At 39.3% G+C, this 20,946-nt stretch overlaps 1 protein-coding gene across 1 annotated transcript in view; it reads left to right on the forward strand.

Annotated features, from left to right (window-relative positions):
- The window catches only part of gnaz (guanine nucleotide binding protein (G protein), alpha z polypeptide), a 59,089-nt gene extending 38,614 nt beyond the window's left edge, over nt 1–20,475 (forward strand). The window contains exon 3 of the mRNA XM_053516036.1: nt 17,923–20,475. Within this exon, the coding sequence (XP_053372011.1) occupies nt 17,923–18,267 (345 nt within the window). The 3' untranslated portion in view covers nt 18,268–20,475. The remainder of the gene's footprint in view (nt 1–17,922) is intronic.
- The last annotated feature ends 471 nt before the right edge of the window (nt 20,476–20,946 follow it).

The raw sequence follows: 20,946 nt of genomic DNA on the forward strand, positions 1-20,946 counted from the left end.
TATCATCACTCTGATGTGTTATCATCATGGTAAATCCATCCTGCCGCTTGCCCACAATGCCCCAGTTTTTTTTTTATCTTCTTTATTTCATATTTCCTGTTCGCAGCATTCTGCTCTCACGCTCAAGACTCTTATGAGCTCCGGTCTCTGCTAATAATTTGCAGATGATGTTTACATTGGCCATGCCGAATCTGATAACGGTGGGTTTACTTTGCGGTTAAACAAAGGTGTGCTTGAGGATGGCCTGACTGCCATCCCGAGATTTCTTTGTTTCTTGACAAGACATGCAAAGTATCTTGTTATCCTGGATATCAATTAGTGTTTGGGAGTTAAAAATAAGTCTTTTGTGAGTCACACAGGGGGGAATATGTACAAGAGTGATAATTGAGTTCACAGTGCAAAGTGTTAGGGTGTACCTGCGAGACATGGCAGCTTTGGCGCCGTGGGGAAATTGCAAATTTGAAAAGTTTTCAGTGCCCGGCCCTGTTTGAGAATGCAGGTTGAGAGACAGCCGGAAATGAAATTCGACAGGCAGAAAGAAAGGGCTGGTGGGATGGCCGGCGGTTCTCCTTCAGAAGTTCTTTCGCACGCAGTTAAATGATGGTTCAGACTGTCTTCGAACGTGAGTCATAAGTGTTAATCTAAATCTGGGCAACGAGTGCATGGTGTAGCTACAGTCTTTTTCACGAGTATATTAACACAAATGATTCATCACCTCTTTTAAGATGGAAGTGGAGCATGAGCTGTTAAAATGGATTGCACTGTCTTGTGAATATCTGGATTGTTTAAGAAGGAATATGAAATGATACAGTCCATACGCATCTAAATTTGTGTAGACAAATAAACTCATTGGAAGATCCATTCATTGTCATACTGCTTATCCTGTGTAGGGTCAAGCAGGGTCTGGAGTCTATCCCAGGGAACTTGGGGCACAATACAGGGTACAGCCTGGATAGGGTGCCAACACATCACTGGGGACACACACTCACATAGACCAAGTTATACACTAGGGGCAATTTGGAAATGCTATTCAGCCTACACTGCATGCCTTTGGATTGTGGAAGGAAACCAGAGCACTTAGAGAAAATCAACCAAGCATGCAACGAACATGCAACCTCCCCTATTCATATTCTCCACTTCATAAATCCCGAAGCAAGCATCTAGATGAGAGTGTTTTAGAGCCTGAACCCATGTACTGATAATTGACCAATTGTTTCTCAAGCATTCGGTTGCTCTGTCTTTGACTTTGGTAGTGAGCAAGCAATCACAACTTAGTTTACTAATGACAACAAATCAAGAAAACTAGCTTTTTTTATAGTAATAAAATTAAATCTTTATATTTACAGCCACAACACTGGTGTCCAGGGTAATCTCAAAGCACCAGGGTGTTCTGGGTTATTTTCAGAGTGAGGATTTATATATCATTTAGTTTATTTTGCTTATAACAAACAGCACAACAACAATTAGGGTTCTTTGTTCAAGCCTGGTAGTGCTGGGATTTGAGCTTCAACCTTTCCAATCAGCACTGTGCCTTGACCACTGCATGTGTTCTCACAGGTTTCCTTCATGAGGTTTGGGTTTCCTATTGCCATCTCAGGGGGTTTTCCTCGCCAGTGTCGCCGTCGCCCTTGGCTTGCTCATCAGGGACAATCTTATCATTTTGATTCATGCACATTCACAGTTCATATAAACTTCCATAATTCTTTTGGTTGTGTAAAAGCTGCTTTGCGACAACTGTTAAAAGCGCTATTTAAATAAAATTTGTGGATACTGACTGAGTTTTGGCAAGGTGGTGTGATGTCTGAGGCGTGGCAGGGGGACGGATTAAGCCCATGATAATGCTGTAAGCCAAAATGGTGTCCTTATCAGGGTAGTTTGGGTTGCTTATTAGGGATAGTTGGAGAATGGTTGCTGCACACTCAATATAATCATTTAAATGTTCAAGTTTATTGTGAAGGGTTGATAATGGCGTTGTTCAACCATTTAAAGATTAAAACTCAGTAATAGCTTCCTAACATTTGTTGCAGGCTAACATAAATCTTCCTAACATAGAAATAATGAGATTATTGTAGGACTTCTGGACCTGTTATTCGTTGTAGGCTAGTGGATCAACACTTCATTACTAGTGTTAAGCCAGAGAAGAGGTTTGAGTAAAACCGGCATTGTAAATAAAAGAAATGTCATGGTCAGAGACCTGGCAGGTGTAAACTGATACAATGAGACCTGTCTTCAAGTCGCAAAGAAAAAAAGAAAAAAATACTCTACATAAGCTGAAGCTGTAGTTGAGTTGAATGTCTGGTGGAGCCTTTCCACTGGGACAGTAATTATAATTTAATGACGCATGTACTTGTCTGTCTCTGTCACACCACACATCCTTTCTTCGATCCCCTTCTTTTTGTTGACCCATCCCTCCTATACAAAAAAAGAGGAGCGGGTTGTCACAGCAACTGTTGCCTAGCAACAGGTTAGTCCAACGCTTTTAATCTCAGGCTGTTGACAATGAGCTGTTACGGAGAGACAAGTGGAGAGAGGGAGGATGGGCTGAGAGAGAGAGAGAGAGAGAGATGAGGAGGAAAGGATGTAGTACGGGGTGGAAGCGAGATAATGAGTGTGTGTGTATGTGTGTGTTTGAATGACAGGCAGGCAGGCAGCATGTGCCCGTGTGGACTTGGGCAGGGCCAAGAGGGAGCTGCATTGCGCAACCCAAGCAGTAAGAGCGAGAGATAGAGAGAGAGGGAGGGAACAAGGGAGAGAGAGAGAGACTCACGGATCTGGGTCATGGGAGAAAAGCAAGCAGGCACCTCAGGAGGCCGCGTTTGGCTTTGGTACTCGCTTTAGTCACGGAAAACCACTGGCTACAAAGCATCTTTTCTCTTCTTACCTAATAAACGACAGCTGCTTATGCTCATCTTCAGTCAGGACGAGTTTTCCAAACTCAGGCCTTGGTTGTTTTTTTCTGTTTGTCCTGTCTCGGTTTCAGAATGATGGCTAGACCTCAAACTCCTGACCTACATTCAAAGATTTGCGGTAATGATGCTTATGTAATATACGCTGTCGGCTATAATTTCCTATTTTGATTTACACGTGGCCGAGACTTGACAATCTGTGGAGAAAGTTCAAGATGTACAGTAGCTCAGGGCAGTGCTGCACTAACTTTGTCAGGCCACTTGATTTTTTGATTGCAAAAGCAGACCGAGCTGAAGTGCTGAAGTGGGTTATGGTTTATTTTGCATAAAAAATGGGGTCAAAAGCAGTTGTAGAAAAAAACAATACAACACAAGCCATTTAATGCTGCTGTGCTGTTAGTCAGCTAAATATTTTTGCGTTGAGAGAAATTACACAAACTGGTGATACTGAGTACAGCAATTATATCACAGCAAAAAAAAAACCTAAATACATTAAGATCATTTTGACAATATTTTGCTATAAAAAGGCACACAAAACCTTTTTGAACACATGTTACAGAGGAATATATATAGTTTTTCTTTTAATGCATTTGACAATTTCTAAAACATTTAAAGAGAAATCTACGTGCGTTTTGTAGACAAAGTTATCACAAAATTCACATTAATGTCAATAGTGAGGAGTGAGAGAACGGCTCGGTGTGTGCTGTAAAGGGATATCGGGCGAGTCAGACAGACTGCTTATGACTCCCTGTCCTTTTAAGGCAAAGATAATCCACATCATCGTTGGAGGCACGTAATCAGCAGGACAGGACTCTTTTAACAAACAGTTACTAGATTTACGTTGCATGAATGGACTCGCAAACACGACCGGATTTTTGAATAGAGACCAAGAGAGTTGAAAAAAGACATTTGGCATTTAGTGTATCAGACTATTAGACAAAAAAAAAAACCTCATCATACTAGAGAAGAAATTTAGTGCCTGGATTCGGGCTAAATGAATCAATGAATGTAAATATAGTTGCATTGTTGGCTAGCTAGTTAGGATTGTGGTTTTAGCATTCTAGAAAGTGTTGAAGTAAAATATTGTATAAGTTTATGAATTAAAAATCCTCTCAGAAATAATGTTAGGTTAGCTAAACATTTGCAGGAGAGTGCTAAAGCTAAAGCTAGTTAACATATTTTGGATATGAATTAAAACCCCTCTCTGAAATCCTGCTACGCTAGCTACATTTTTTAAGCATGCTTGGTATTGTTAAAGCTAAATATTTTTATATATATATTTAGGATTATGAATTAAAGCTTCCGTCAGAAATAATTTTAGGTTAGCTAAATCTTAGTCTGTGACATACACTAGTGCTAAAGCTAGTAAAAAAATATTAATATTAATTAAAATCCCTCTCAGAAACACACAGTGCTAGCTAATTTTTTTTAGCATGCCAGATGGTGTTAGAGCTGAAGATAAAGTTCATATTTATGTTTATGAATTAAAGCTTATCTCAAAAATCCTGTTCAGTTAGCTAAACCTTAGCAGGTGACATCTGTTAATATGAATTACAAATCCTTGCAGAAACCATAAAAATGTCATTTTAGTGTGCTACATAGCTTTGGAGGAAAGTATTGTACAATTCTTTTTTATATACATACCTTTTACCAAACTAGACTATTTAGCTTTTTTTAATGCATTTGTTTATTTTTTCAATTTACATTTTAGATTCTCACAAAAGAAAATATCAGTTTATTTTCAATATTGAACAAACATTAGTCATGAGGGTTTTAATGCATAAAACATGTATCAAGTTAGCTTATGCTAGCCAGTTAGCTAACTAGCTAGTATGAAGTTTTTCAACATTTAGCAGTAGTGTTTCGACGGTACAGTCTGTTTCCTGTGTTAGCCATGGAGATGAAAATGTAGGAGAATTACTCAAAAACACTTTCAGAAATCCTGTCATGTTAGCATATGTTAGCCAGATAGCAACTGTCAGCAATAACCATGGATAAGTATGTTTCTACAAATGAAATGACCTTAGGTTAGGTTTAAAATAACTTTCACAGAAATTCTGTTCAGCGCATTTCAACTAGTTAATATCATGAATAAAAACCTCGACTATAAATAAAAAAAAACCCTACAAAATTTGACCTTATATCAGGTTAGCTTGTAACTAGCAGTGCTTTTAAAGGCTATAAGATTAGTATATTTGTAGAAGTGTAGTTTAGCATTGACCTTTTCTGCTTTTAAGACTTTTGCTCCAGTAATTTTTCCAACCCATGGACCTTTTATCCAGTAACATCATGGAAAACTGTGCAAAAGATCAAGTTAATATTGCATTACTAGGGCAAGGGGTATACTGTAAGTGTGGGACGACACACAGTTTCTTGGAATTTAGAAGGATAAATGATTTACACAATGTTAGTTTCATTAGTTTTATTAGAATGTGATCTTTAAGTAACAGGGTTCTCGAGAAGGAGGGTAAAGGCCATTGAATGAGCAGACGGAGATTAAGACATCACGAATAGTTCGATCATTAACAGGTGCAGTGTAAGACACACAGTCTTTCTAAAAATTCCCTCGAGTCCTTCTATTGAACGTAAGACGATTGGATTTTTCCGACAGCTGGGGCGTCGCCTCACACAGGATACTCTTCGTTTTTGGAAGCAGAGATTGAGCGTGCTGCTGAAGCGCTTCATTATTTCTTAATTAACACCTGGGTGTGTGTGTGGAGTGCTGGTGGGGGGACAGAAAGCTTCCCAGGGGGTCTGCTTCCATCTCATCCTTACAACATCCTTTCCTCCTTTCTCTCATTTCTCTCTCTTTCTGTCTCTTTCTCTCTCTCCACCCCATTACCTCCTGTGTTTCTGCTGTTGTAACTTTAAAGAGACTGAAATTACAGAAATCCCTTTGCTGATTTGTAGGGAACCTAACAAGTCCCCTAGACAGCCCAGGATTTGGTATGGGGTGGTATGATGTGGAGCTGAACTCTCTCTGAGGGCCTCCTTCTACTGGGTGGGTCTCTCACCAGCTCAGCCATGACAACACACACAAACACACACACACACACACACACACACACATAGCCTAGCACACATCTCTGTGTGCTACAGTAGCCCTCCCTCTTTCCCTTTACCAAAAGTAACTTAACCCATTTTCCCAGAAGTGTATGATTTGCTCTTTCGAGAAGAACACCAGTGAGAAGGTCGATCTGATTTTTAGAGATTATAATCATTACGCTTCTCTGATAGGTTTCACATAAGACCGTTGAGATTTGGCAAGACTACCTCATATGAGATAAAGTTCTCCCCAGCTAAATTGAACGCTGCATCATAGTGTATATTGTTTATATGAGATATAATTCCATATTGCTGTCAGTCTTACTAAAAAAAGACATGGCGTCTCTGTCTGTTAGTGTCTGTGAAAGAGGCCTGGCCTCTAAGTCTTTGAGTATCAGTAAAAGAGGCGTGGCCTTCGAGTCTGTTATTCTCAGAGAAGGAGCCGTGGTGTCTGTCTGTTAGTGTCAGTGAAGGAGGCGTGGTGTCTGTCTGTTAGTGTCAGTGAAGGAGGCGTGGTGTCTGTCTGTTAGTCTCAGTGAAGGAGGAGTGGCTTTTGAGTTTGTAATTCTTGGTGAGGGCCTCTGAGTCTGTAAGTATCAGTTGAGGAGGCGTTGTGTCTGTTAGTGTTAGTGAAGGAGGTATGGTGTCTCTGTCTGCTAGGCTCCGTGAAGGAGGCGTTGTGTCTATCTGTTAGCGTTAGCGAAGGAAGGGTGAAAGAGGCATGTTTTCTTTGTAAAAAGGCATGGCCTTTGTGAGTCTCTGTTTCTGTCTGTCAGGCTTAATAAAGGAGGCAGTTTACTGACAGAAGTAATGAGTGTCCATGATTTGGTGCCAAACAGCCTATAAAGATGCAATTATTTTCCAGCTGGAGAACCTTTTACAAGTTTGGTAATTAGGAATACATTGTAAACGACAGGAGAAGTATGCCACCATTTGGACTACACCCTGGACAGGGAGCCAATCCATTCGCAGAGCACACACACTCATTACAGGCAATTTGGGAACTCCAATTAGCTTAACCTACATGTCTTTGAACTGTGGGAGGAAACCGGAGTACCCAGAAGAAAACCCACCAAGCAGACCAAGGAGAACGTTGCAAACTCCATGCACACAGAGACGGTAATCGAACCCGGACCCTGGAAGTGCAAGGTAACAGTGCTAACCACTACACCACCGTGCCGCCCTTGTGTGTCGCATTAGTATAAAATTACAAAGAAGAGGACATATAGTTATAGACCCCAAGCAATGCTGTAGTAGATTTACATCCTATTTTTGGACATCTAAACCAGTGGGTATCAGTTACTTAGCCATATGTAATTATATTAACCCTGAAGGTTGGTGAATGTTGAGGGGCCACTGATGTAATTACTGTGGCTAAAGGGTTTGATGGTATAGTGTTTATAAGGAGATAAAATTACTGCGATATAGTATAAATGATCTGGAGACATTTGAACGTAAGAAGGTCTCAGTTTAAAATTATTATCAACACTGTAGCTGCTAAAAAGAATGCTTATGATTATTATAGGTGGGTGAAATGTACATATATAGACCTAGCTATATGCGCATGGCCTGTTCTATAGATAGTATGATGTATTTTTGTTTGGTAAAACTCAAACTCAAGCCAACATCACAGTCATGCACAACAACACATCATTACTTTAAATGCCAAATCATATTAGAAATGCCCGGAACACGCTGTGAAAAAGCGTTGCTCTGGTGTGTATCTAATTACTGGCTGCATTTACGCTAAAATGTCCTTAAAATGCTATCAATTTAACCATCAGCCCTGTTCTGACTCGGTATTAGAGAATAGATCTCTTACTCATCATCATCATCATCATCATCATCTCAGTGTGTATGTGTGTGCGCACTCTCTCGCTCTCTCTTTGGCATATACACCCTCACACTCAAACAGCAGTAGATCTTGTGATTTGCTCAGAGCCATGATGTTTTGCTTAACCTTTTGAACAGCAGCACAGTCTTTCCCTCGCTGAACATTCCTAGAGTCACAGGTTGCTCTGGCTCACCACATGCCTTGAGCCAATGTGTTACACACTCTTAACACTACAGTTTTAACAGCACACACATACACTGCATGCATATACAAATACACCCTTATACGCTAAACATACTCTCACGCTACTGCACAGACATCTGTCTTAAATATGGAGCTTTATCCAAGAGACCGGTGCTCACTGATTTACCATGAGATCGACATAGTAAATCAGCAGACAACGCTTCCAGGATACAAGTGGGATGATGCATTTTTCACTGGATTTGAAATATGAGGGGTGTTCGATTCGAACCAGGACTTTTGATTGTGCAGAATAACAGAACACAGTTATGAGAAAAGAAAAACTCACTTTAGGTCTTTACAATATATAATCCCCTGCTACACGAATGCACTAGACTAGTGCTTGGATACCATCAGGGTAGAAAGTTTTCCTAGTACACCGGTGCCATGATTGGACTGTCCACTCCACGTCTAAAACCCTAGCCTCCCAGGAACTCTTTTAATCGTTAAACGAGTTGAAATGGCTTGGAGCAAGGCACAGGGGGATTATATAAAGAAATAACTTATAACTGTGTTCTGTTATTTTGACTTAAACACCCATTGTAGTTAGCAAGACAGCGTTTGCGATGACACAGAATGTAGTATTGGCATAAAAAATTAACTTTTTGTAAACTGGTATGTTTAAGTGTATATAGGTAGAACTGAGACAGAGGGTGTAAAGCATCGCTGCCTTGGGATGGAGATAATGTGGCAGTCAAATGGAATTGTGGGTAACAGGAAACTGTTAACCAAGGTCAATAAGAATAGCTTAATATAGAACTCTGAAATCCTGCGAGATTACATGTTATTTATAAAGAATAATATTTGAGCTACCCAAATGATTTTTATTTTAGAAAAAAGTGTTTGGTTTGTATGTAAATTAGTTTTTTTTTGTAATTTAAGAGATCATGGCTTAATAGAGTAGCTGATACTGGTAATGTCATTCATAATTCTCATTTACGAAATAAATCAAAATAATCATTTAAGTATATTACGTTCATTTATTTAAATGAATGAATAAATGAATGAATGATGCAGGTTCATGCTCCAAGATTTATTAATAGAATCCAAGCGTTAATTAAAGTCAGAACTCAGCAGTGTCGACATTGTGTTTTACAACGAGCACCATGATCACACTGGGTTACTGTTGTTCCCGTGCTCATGTGCAATTTCAAATTTGACCTAATGTCATGTTTACCCTGTATTAAAAATGTTCAAGAATGGTACATGCAGAATTTAACATTTTATGATGAACAATTGAAAAAAAGTGAAAAATGTTCTGGAAATGAAACTCAGGCACTTATTTATTTATTTATTTTTGTGAAAAGGAGAGTGTAAAAGGTTTGGTTGCCCAAAGAGGACATGACTTCTAAAGGGGTATAAACCATATTTTTGGAGACATAATTCACATTAGTGCTATTGATTTGAATTAAATTGAATTGAAAGAATCAAATTGAATTTATTCTAATTGAGAGTCTACATATGATACACAGCTTGAACTCTAATGGTTTGTATGAGGGGTGTGAACATGGAAATGATGAATAAAAAAAAATGGAAAGCAAAAAAAAAATTAAAAAACCCATGGCAGGGTACTCCTTGTATGGAGTGCCAACCTATGTAAGGGGCACAAGCATAAACATTCCAATCAGCCTGGACAGCACATTTTTGGACTTGCAGGTCTCAGTCAGAAATGCACCAAGAACCTGGATGCGATTGTGAGGTTCCATTTAAGTAGTCTAAACGTAGTATATGCGAAAGCACCCAAGGGTTTGAGCGAAGTGGTTTTTGGTGCCTTGATTGCATCAAGAAAGCAATTCGAGTGCACGAATCAACCGAGCGTGATGCGATGTGGTTTGAGTTTTGGTGTTTACAACAGGAGTAGACTCAAAAGGCCACTCACTCAAACTTCATCCGGGCAACAGTGAAATATGGATAATGGAATCCGAGCTAGTTATTTATATGAGGCGATTATTTAGGCTGTAGTTTTTAAAAAAGTGCATGAAAGAAAGAGAGCAAAAGAACAAAAAAATAAATATAAAATGTAGTACCAGAAGCTTCTGGAAAAAGAGAGGGGAAAAAAAAAATTGCTGAAAGAGAATCTTGTTGCAGAGGAATCAAAACCAGCCCCAGCTTCATGCCATGCTCACTTGTGTCTCTCATTTAGGATTGAAGTTTTTGTGTACGCATGTTGTGTACGTATATTACACTGCTTCCATTCAGAATCAACCGTATACACTTAAATCCATGAGTCTGCATCAATCTGCCTTTTTTTTTTTTTTTTGCTATTACTGCAATTTTAAGGATGACGCCACACCAGCAGCCAACACTGTACTTACACTCGTTCTTTCAATCAGCAAAAACATCTGGACAGCAAGGCTTGAGCTCTAAAATCAGACATGAAACCTTGAATGGCTTAATAAAACCGGTGTATTATGTATGAAAAATAACGGCGTCTCATGTTTAAGCCTGAGCACGGACCTGAGTAAAACACCCCTGGGATGTTGATTATTGTGCTGCAGCTGTATAATGACTCACACTCTGCTCGGTTGTGTTTTTGCGACACTGAAACCATCCGGAGTTATGGTGAATCTCTGCGATTTGCAGAAATTATCGGCGTCCTGTTCCACCTCACTGTTATTGTGGCCATTAACTCTGGAGATGCGGCATGATAATTGCACGTGTACAGGTGACTAATTGAATTAGATAAGGCTCTGAGCGGGGCAGGAGAAACACAGGTTAATATCCTGACTGGAGATACAGTGCCGTGTTGAAATCTAAACGAATCAGCAGCCAAATTGCCCCTCGTTAGACACGCAGTCACTGTGGATGGTGTTTTTCTGCTTTTTATTTATGTTGTTTTGGTGCGATTTGGCCTGACAGAACTAAGCAGCAAAGACTTTTGCTGCTTTAAAGGTAAATGTGATAAAATATTATAAACGGAGATCACTTATAAAACATTATTCTGATAACTGAGTGATTTATGCATCTCTTTCTCTCTTTCTCTCTCTCTGTCTTTCTCTCTGCATATAATTTTGACATTATTTTGGTTGGTGTTAATCTTTACACCATGCTCAGGGTCAGTTTTCCATTGAACCATGAAAAATCTTGACACAGAGATCAGCAGCATCATTAAAAAACTTTGACGTCTGTAATTTATCACCCTTTTTGCAAAAACGTTTTAGGAAAAGTACAAACTCAGCAGGAACCCATAACATCGGATGAGGATCGTGACATACAATAGCTGTAACACCGTTGCGGTGACGTTCACCATCAGGACAGGGCAGGTTCTAAGAATAAGTTAGAATGATTTTGATAAAATGACTTTTAGATAACGCTGAATGAACGACCCAGACACAACGTAATGCAGGTGTATCTTTAAAACAATGCAACGTTAGCATTTATTTGGAGCGTTTATGCAGTTTAACATCCATCCACACAACGTCCGACTACACCCATGGTTCCTTAAGTTTCTAGCATTGTTTAGAATTCAGATCGGCGATCCTGACGGACAGCTGAGTGTACAGCTGAATGTATCTCATGTCATGCATCTTCTTTTTGGATAAACGAACTTGCTCTAAACGACGTTTATGTTGCGTTTTGTAGTGGCGATCGATTGACTTCTACACCGGCGTTCGTTTGTCTCTGTCTAACGCCAGCCTGCAGCCCAAATTGAAGTTTTTTTTGTGGTTAATGAAAAAATGCGCATACGTTTTTCAACAATTTATTTTATTTTATTTTGCCTTTTCCGCATTTCCCTATGTATAGCATGTAGAATCATGGGATATATCCGGTCCTCCGAAGCGTAAAATGAACGCAAAGAAAACGCACTAGAAGCATTTTCGCACTCGGCGCACTCGGCGCCTGATCCGCGCTCACCGGACGCTATGAACGCAAGAAAAACGCTCGATTTTAACGCCCGAGTAAACAAGACCTTATTAGTGCTGCAATGTTACCTTTCCATTTTATTTTTTTTCAAAAAAAGATAACCATGACATGCATCTTGGCTCATTTATTATTATTAATATTTTTTTTTGCTTTTAATTTAATTTAATGCTTTTGAAAATTGCTGTTGTATAAATTTGTTTGTAGTGAGTTTGTAGTGATTGTTGTTATATATGTGCATTTGCTAACATCATGGGCAGTGGTGGCTCAGTCGGTTAAGGCTGTGGATTACTGGGTTACTGATTGGAAGGTCAGGGGTTTGATCCCCAGCTCCACCAGGTTGCCACTGTTGGGCCCTTGAGCAAGGCCCTTAACCCTATCTGCTCCAGGGGCGCTGTATCATGGCTGACCCTGCGCTCTGACCCCAGTTACGCTGGGATATGCGAAGAAGGAATTTCACTGTGCTGGAATGTATATGTGACAAATAAAGGCTTAACTTAAAAAATCAACAGCATGCCCCCTAGTGGAGCAGTGGTACGCACGCAGTGCTCTCAGCTTAGTGACCTCGCTCCGTTTGAATCCCGCTCAGTCCATTGATTTGGTATGGATATTGTTTTGAAGTCGTTTTTGCTACATCGTGTCAGGGCCGTTCGTTCAACGTAATCCCACCGCCATGTAGCAAACATCGTTCTGACGTTGTTTTATCAAAGTAATTCTAACAACATAATACCAACATTATTCCAACATTCATAACTTTGATATATTAACAATGCCATAATGTTTCAACATCCAAAAATTCTTGCAGAGAATAAACTTTTAGGAATCGTGATTAAAGTTAAAGCAGCTACGAAGTTGCAAAATTGCCGTAAACTTAGTGATGGATAAAGAGTGTTTTCCAAAGCGTTAAATAAATTTACAAAAAGCTACACTATATCCATTAGGGATGGGAATCACCAGGGACTACCTGATCATACCTGAACTCTGCCTGATCTATTACCACAATACCCGGGTGCCGATTCGATTTAATTGCGATTCTATAAATATCTAATTGTAGATATCTATATTTATTTTATCTTTTAGATTTTGCTTTAGATTTCTGGAATTGATGCAGAAGAGAATTACAATGCATTCAGTAACTGACTAATTTTTTTCCCCCATCTCTACTTTTAGAGTGGTTATAGAAAGTAATATATCATGCAGTGTGTGTAGCCTGTCTTTCACTATTGACATTCTTCATATCATCAACTTTTAATTCCTGTCAAATTATAGTTAAACAGTTTTTCAAATCTCAACTCATTTCTCATTTGGCATTGTCCAAAATAGCCTTGATAGCTGTATTAACAGTTTTGATAACATTGACCCCAGAACGTGACAAGTCAGCTGCAAAATTCAGACTATTTCAACAGCTTGTCTAATCCCACTTATGCATCTTTCTGAGTTATTCAGCACAATCTGATGTATTCGAGTCATTACAGAATCAGTCAGCCAATGTCAGCGAGAGGATTTAGTGAATAAACATTCAGGTTTATGCATGATTTAAGTGAAAACTTAAAAATCAGTGCCTAAGATTTCTCTCTACAAAGCACAGGGCACTCCGTCAGTGTCAGAGAAACATCACAAGGATAAATTAACTTCCAAAATTTGATGTTGCACCAGATACAGAAAGTCTAAAATATAGCTATGTTTCTTTTCATTATTATTAATGTGCATTTATCATATCTGAGGCTCAGATATTCCAGAATAAACAACAAGCTGAAACAGAACCTTGTAACAATCCTCAAAAAACAGGCTGGTTAGAGGGGAAGTAAATTGCAAATGAACCTTTATGCATATCAATTCACCCAGTATCATTTTCAAAACCCTGTAAAGAGATATTTCTATCTATTTTTGATTTAATAAATAAAGAATCAGGCTTGAAATGTTGGGCTACTAGGTCTTAGAACAAAATGAGATCTAGACATGATCATGTCCGTCCATAAGGATACAGAAATTGAGACATTGATAGTGAGACCTCTTAAAAAATTATGATTCCAGGTTTTAAAAATTTAGACCAAGACCCTGGACATAAGACCCATACTAAGACTTAAAACACATTTATGTTGTCTCCAAGGGATTTTTAAGAACAGAAGTCTCAAGCAGTGAGATCCAGACCAATGATATGCAGCCAAAGACCAAGGGCAATAAGTCTCTGCAAGATAGTACCAACACCAATCTTATTAAGTACTAAGGCTCTTATCAATTTGCCTCAAACCATGACTTTGTATAACGAGACCCAGACCAGATACTCACCCCTGAGTACATTTAAATTTAGAGCCTTTACCAGATGCCCCCTGACTTACAGAAGTGCTTATAAGTATCTATCAAAATGCATCCCTATTCCCATTCATTAGATCAGGGTCTAAGAATACCACTGAGCTGCAGCAGGTTGAGTAGGTTAGTACAATATAAAAGAAAAACGCCCAGAGCAAGAGATCCTTTACAACAGAAGTGTTAATTCAAGTGCTTGGTTGAAGACATAGGTCTTTGGCCTCCATTTAAAGCTATTCACACGGCAAGGTGAGCTTAATTCCACCACTTTGGTAGGAGGACAGAGAAATGTCTTGATGCATGTCTTTCAGATGAGAAAGAATAGTAAGTAGTGATACCAATAACAAGACCAAGACTTTCAGTGAAGAGACACAAACCAAAATGCTGCGTAACGAGACTGAGAGCAAGGCTTTACAAACCAAGACCGAATGCCAAAACATAAACCATAAACCCAGACCTGATTAATGAGACCAACACTATTAATAATTAACCCTAGATTAAGGCTTTTAGGAAAAAGATTTAAACCTAGACCAGGACTCTGATGAATGAAACTCAGACCAAGACTTTAATTAGAAACAACCACAAACTTTAAATTGAATAATGAGAGCAAGATTCCTAAGTATAAGTCCCAGATTATTGACTCATGGACCTGAGTAATGAGCACCAGACCAAGATCTTGAGTAGTAAACACCGAATCAGAACCTAATTTTCATGAAGCCAGCCAACCAAGACTCTGAATAATAGTCCCCAGATCAGGTCTTCATTCCTGAATAATGATCCTCAGAACATCGCTTTAAGTAAGGAGCCGCAAACTTAGACCAAGGCCTGGAGCTCCAGAAAAAGTCTACTAATACTTAAGTCCAAGACTTAAAGTAGTGACCCCCAGACCATGATTTTGAGTAGTAAGCCCCAGAAAAAGACTTTGGACAGTGAGCCTTAGACCAAGACTTTAAATTGTGAGTCTCAGTCCAAGACTTTGAAGAGTAAACCACAGGCTAAGCTTTTATGTAGTCATCCCCAGAAAAAATGACTGAACAGTGAGCACTCGACCAAGATTTTGTGTAGTCACCCCCAGAACAGGATTTGAAGTAGTGAGCCCTAGAGCAAGATTTTGTGTAGTGAGCTCCAGAACAAGACTTTGAGTAGTGAGCCCCACAAGATTTTAAGTAGTGAACTTCAACCAAGATTTTGAGTAGTGAGCTCCAGACCAGTATTTTGAGTAGTGAGCCCTGGACTGATAATTTGGCTCAGACCAAAAGCCAGACCAAGGCTTTGGGTAATGATAAAAAATCTTCAGATTATGATTGTGTTGAGCCCCAGACCAAGAGTTTAAGTAGTAAAGCCCAGACCAAGATTTTAAGCTCAAGCCCAAAACCCAAAATTTTATGCTGAACCCCCATCCAAGACTACGACTAGTGGGGGTCAGACCAAGACTTTAAGCAATGAGAACAACACTTTGAGTAGTGAACCCTAGACCAAAATATAGTTTAAGACTTTCAGCAATGCTCCCCCACCTGAAGTCCAAGACTAGAATAAACCTGTGTTTAGTAAACCCATGACCAAAATCCAGGTTTTAAGACTTTGAACAGTGCTCCCCAGACCAAAATGTCATGTAGTGAGCCCCAGATTAAAAGTTTACATAATAAACTGCAAACATTGACTATGAAACTAGATGAGCATTTTATGTTAGGTTGCCACATGCAGCAAATTTAATAATTGGGAAAATGGTGGTACATAATTGTTTTTGACCATCTGCTTCTTTCAGTCAGTTCATTTCTTCAGTATTGTAAGACAACACCCCCTCATACTGAAGATTTACATTATCACCACACTCTTGCAATGTGATAATCAGATTTAGCGGAAAGTTCCTTTCACACAACTTTCCTCTTGTGTTTAAACATAACCTATTTTTTGCATGTTTAGTTAGGCAACAGACAGCTTCTGAACCAATATTTCAACTTGCTTAAAACTAAAACCCTTAGTATAAAGAACACAAAAGCCAATGGTCTTCTATTCAGCGTACAAACGGCATATGACATTGCTAAGATGCCAATTCTGTCGACATTGATTAGTATTGTGTATGTGAGTGTGTGTTTGTGCGTGTGTGTGTGTGTGTGTGATATCTGAGTAGACACTAAATAATGAGACTTTAACTAATGAGCTTCAGACCTTGAGTATCGAAAACCAGACGAAAAATCTGTCTAATGAGACCCAGATCATGACTAAGTCTATGTTTCTTTAGTCTAAAGAGGCCTTAGGACCAAAAAAAACAGATTCAAGAGTCCAATTATGGTATCATATTTCCTTTTTCCGAAACCTGGAGAGTCCACAGCTCTGTATTGTTTTTGCAACTCACCGTTCTATCTCGCCCTAGATCCAACTTGTTAATTAAGTGACAAGTTAAATCATGAGTATTAAAAAAGGACATCCTGCAAAAAAGTGTGGCTTAGCAGACTAGATTTTTTTATTTTATTTAGCAAAATAGTATTATACTTCATCCAGCCATAACATGACCACCACCTAATATTGAATTGGGCCTCCCTTTCGCAAACAACACAATAATTTCCATGTGTATTCTGATAACCTTCTGTCAGAACCAGCATTAACCTTTTGCTCAATTCGAGCTACTGTAGCTCTTCTATTGGATCGGACTACGCGGGCCAACCTTCACTACCAACATGCATCACTGAGCCTTGGCCACCCATGACCCGGTCAACCATCACCGTTTTCCTTTCCTTGCAACACTTCTTTTGAGGGTCTGACGACTGCCTGGAAACATCCCACAAGAGCTGAAGATTTGGAGTTGCTCTCACCCAGTTGTCTAGCCATCACAGTTTGGCTTTGGCATAGTAGATACAGTTACAATATATTATGCCAAAGTCACCTGGAAGTGGGTGGGTGTATTAGGCAGCAAGTGAACCTTTCTTCCTGAAGTTGAAGTGTTGGAAAAAGAAAAATGGGCAATCGTAAGGATTGAATAACTGTAATGTGTGTGATGTTCCTGGTCAGTGGTCAGGACCTCCAACGAAATGATCCAGAGAAGGAAAAGCAGTGAACTGGTGAAAGGGTCATGGGCAGCCAAGGCTGATTGATACACGAGGAGAGTGATGGCTGGTCCTCATAGTTTGATCCAAAAGAAGTGCTACTGTACAGTAGGTTAAGCTGCTGAAAAGGGTAATAATGGTTTCACCTCCAGAACAAGATTTTAAGTAGTGATCCCAAGGGCAAGATTTTGTGTAGTAAGCTCCAGAACAAGACTTTAAGTAGTGAATCCCAGGACAAGATTTTGTTTAGTGAGCCCTGAGCCTTGGCCACCCATGACCCGGTCACTCATCACCAGTTTCCTAAACTTGGAGCACTTCTTTGGAGGCCCTGACGACTGCACCCTGGGAAAAGCAGTGAACTGGTAAGAAGGTTATGGGCAGCCAAGGCTGTTTGATACACGAGGGGAGTGGCAGCTGGTCCTTGTAGCGCCACTGTAGCTCAAGCTGCTAAAAAGGGTAATGATGGTTTTAGTAGAAAGGTGTCTGGACTGATAGGACATGACTGTTTCTGTGGCAAAAGGGGATTGGGAGTTCTCAATATCAATCAATGTTATGGCTAATGGGTGTAAGATCTGAACGATCATAGGTGGAGCTAGGGGCATAAGTAGAGTTTTTTTCAATTAATGTCCTGTGTGTTTGTTTCAAGTTTTCTTATCTTTTCCGTCTCTTTACACCTCCTATACAGAGTCGCATGGCAGAGAGTTTGCGTCTGTTCGACTCCATCTGCAATAACAACTGGTTCACCAACACTTCGCTCATCCTCTTCCTCAACAAGAAGGACCTGCTGGCGGAGAAGATCAAGCGCATTCCGCTGACCGTCTGCTTTGCCGACTACAAGGGCCAGAACACCTACGAGGAAGCGGCCGTGTACGTGCAGCGCCAGTTTGAGGACCTGAACCGCAACAAAGAGACAAAGGAGATCTACTCACACTTCACCTGCGCCACCGACACCAGCAACATCCAGTTCGTGTTCGATGCTGTCACGGACGTGATTATCCAGAATAACCTTAAGTACATCGGTCTGTGCTAGGACCAGGGGATGGGGTTGGGTGGATGGGGAGGGGAGAGAGAGACAGTATCTATATACAGTATGTGGCCTCCCTCAATTGATTGTTATAGTGCCATGGAACCATGATGAGAATGGGGACAGGATAGGTGTTGCCACCTTGCTCAAATTATTACCCATGAAAAGTTAATAGTTAAGAATTTTGCAACCTTGGTACACATGTGTTTGCACTGAATTCATGAAAACACACACACATTTGTTTTTGTTTACTCACAGAAAACTTGGAATCTATTGTCAATTTCCTGTTTGATATGGAAACACTGGTAACTTAACAAGACCGTCACCCCAAAACAATTTCTTTCTGGCTTTCCAAACCTTTCAGACCTCACCGTCCTCACAGTTCTGTTTTTTTTTTTGTCCTTTTAGGTAGGCTGATTGTAGGCTGTTTGGGTTGAATCGAGTAATGCTTCTTTGGAATATGGTTTTTACCAAGTCTTTGAAAGTGTTCCTTTTTTAAATAGAGCATGCACAACCTACAGTTCTGTGTAAAAACCTTGAGCCCCACCCCCTCAACTCATGTCTTCATGTTTTGCTTCGAAAGAGCCAGACTTTCTTGTAGACATCTTGAGGGATAGTTCTCCAGGCTTTTTCTGAAGGACTTTTTCCGTCTCTCGTTATTTTTAGGCCAGTCCCTGTACCTGCGCAGTTTCAGAGGAAGGTTTTGAGTTTGTTAAGCTCCACAGTGATCTATGAATCATTCAAGCATTTCAAAAACTTAATGCATGAACCAGTGAGAAACAGTTGTAGGTGATGACAGGTGATCAGAAGGGTGATTAGTATACTGTACTGCCGATGCGGAATGCTGAGCTGTTGGAACAGATGAGAGGGGAAATGAGGTCGCTGCTGAGGAACAACCAGTTTTTTTAATTGTATCTTTAGGCAACTTTTTATAGCCTTTCGCAGTGAAAGACATATTTTTATTTCTTACAATTAATCTACATCTTTTCATTTAATTTAAAATGATGAAATAAGGGGTGGGGGGGGGGGGTGCTCGGGGGCTCTAGACTTTTGCACAGGACTGTTCCCAAGTGAGGTGACAAAAGTGAAGAGAAATTATCAGTAAAAAAATTTCCATTTGTTTCCTTCCAAAGATGAAAACTGCCAATGTAAAACGCTCACATAATGCAGCTTTATACGTTAACACTCACACCACACAACACAAAATGCTGTTTTGGTTTTCATAAATTTTTTTGTTTGTGGTTTGTAATTTGATTCCTCTTTAAGCGAAAATGTCTGATTTTCCAAGAGTGTTACGTCTAAGTTGAGTATTAAGTGTTTCGTAAATATCATTCCACCTTTAAAAAGAGACATAAATAGTGCCAATGTAAAGTTAAAGAAATGACAGACCCATCCCAAAACCATTTCGGTTTTTACTTAAAAATGTCAAAAAAGTTCAAATATGCATGATTTTGTTACTTTGTAATTTTGATAAATTATAGTTTGAATTGTTTACTTATATTTTTTATTTTACAAATATACTCCCATATATATATTTAAAAAAGAATATATATATATATATATATATATATATATATATATATATATATATATATATATATATATCAAAATCAAAAACACTGTGTACATGTGTACAGCTGTTTTTCAAGAGGTATTTATTGTAAAGAGGACTATAAGCAGAGACGGTAACTTGGATCTGGTTCATACGGGATCCAATGAGTGACTATTAGTAAATGATACACTGTCAATTGCAACAGGAAAAAAATTAATACAAACAAAAAGAAAAAACAAAATGAAACCAAAAAAGGATTTTACAAAAAGTATATGACCAAAAAAAAAAAAAAGAAAAAAAAAGTGAGAGAGTCTTATATATGGAAACCTTCCTCTTCGTTCTGCCGTCATTTTGAGTGGACGTTGTTTCTCGGTATGGTGTGTAAATAGTATGTGAGGTGCATTGTTTGTGAGAAAAAAAAGAAAATAATCCTACATTTGTAGGCGTGATCGGCGGAAAAACAGGACCACGCGCCTTTTCTTCTCCACTTCTTCTTCTTCTTCTTCTTCTCCTCTTCAGCTACGATGATGTGCAACCATCCCATGCTAAGGGCTTGAGGCTTGACTTTACACGATGTCCACTGAAAACAAACAGACCAATATTTAAATCAAAGTATAAAAGAACAACAATAAATAATTAAAAAAAATGATTATGCAAATGTCTTTCTGTGCCATGTTTTCTTTGCGAGGTGATCCCGGATACAGAGGACGGAGATTTTCAGGTAACATTTGTACACAAATCAAACTAAATTGCTCCTTATCATGTACTGAGGAAAACGCATGCATATTGGGATTAGATCAAATGTAGTCGGTCGACCAAGACACGCACGTCTGACGCCTGATGTTTGCGAATAAGCTTATCTTATCACAAATCATTTTTTGCGAATTCCTGCCACAAACCACTTCTAACTGTTCAGTCATCTAACACACAAGTCCTGACGTGGTATAGAGCAAAGTAGAGCTTTGAAACTCATCATGTAGCTGGACACTTATTATCTTCAACATAAACTGGTATCATTCCAGCTCCTGGATCCCATAAAGGCAGACTAGCGGACTACTATTACTAAGTTAGAAGTTAAACTGGCGATCACATTTGGCGTCTTATTTGGAACTTTAAACCCAACCACCAACCTA

This window comes from Clarias gariepinus, chromosome 17 (genome assembly GCF_024256425.1).
Source record: "Clarias gariepinus isolate MV-2021 ecotype Netherlands chromosome 17, CGAR_prim_01v2, whole genome shotgun sequence".
NCBI classification, from domain to species: Eukaryota; Metazoa; Chordata; class Actinopteri; order Siluriformes; family Clariidae; genus Clarias; species Clarias gariepinus.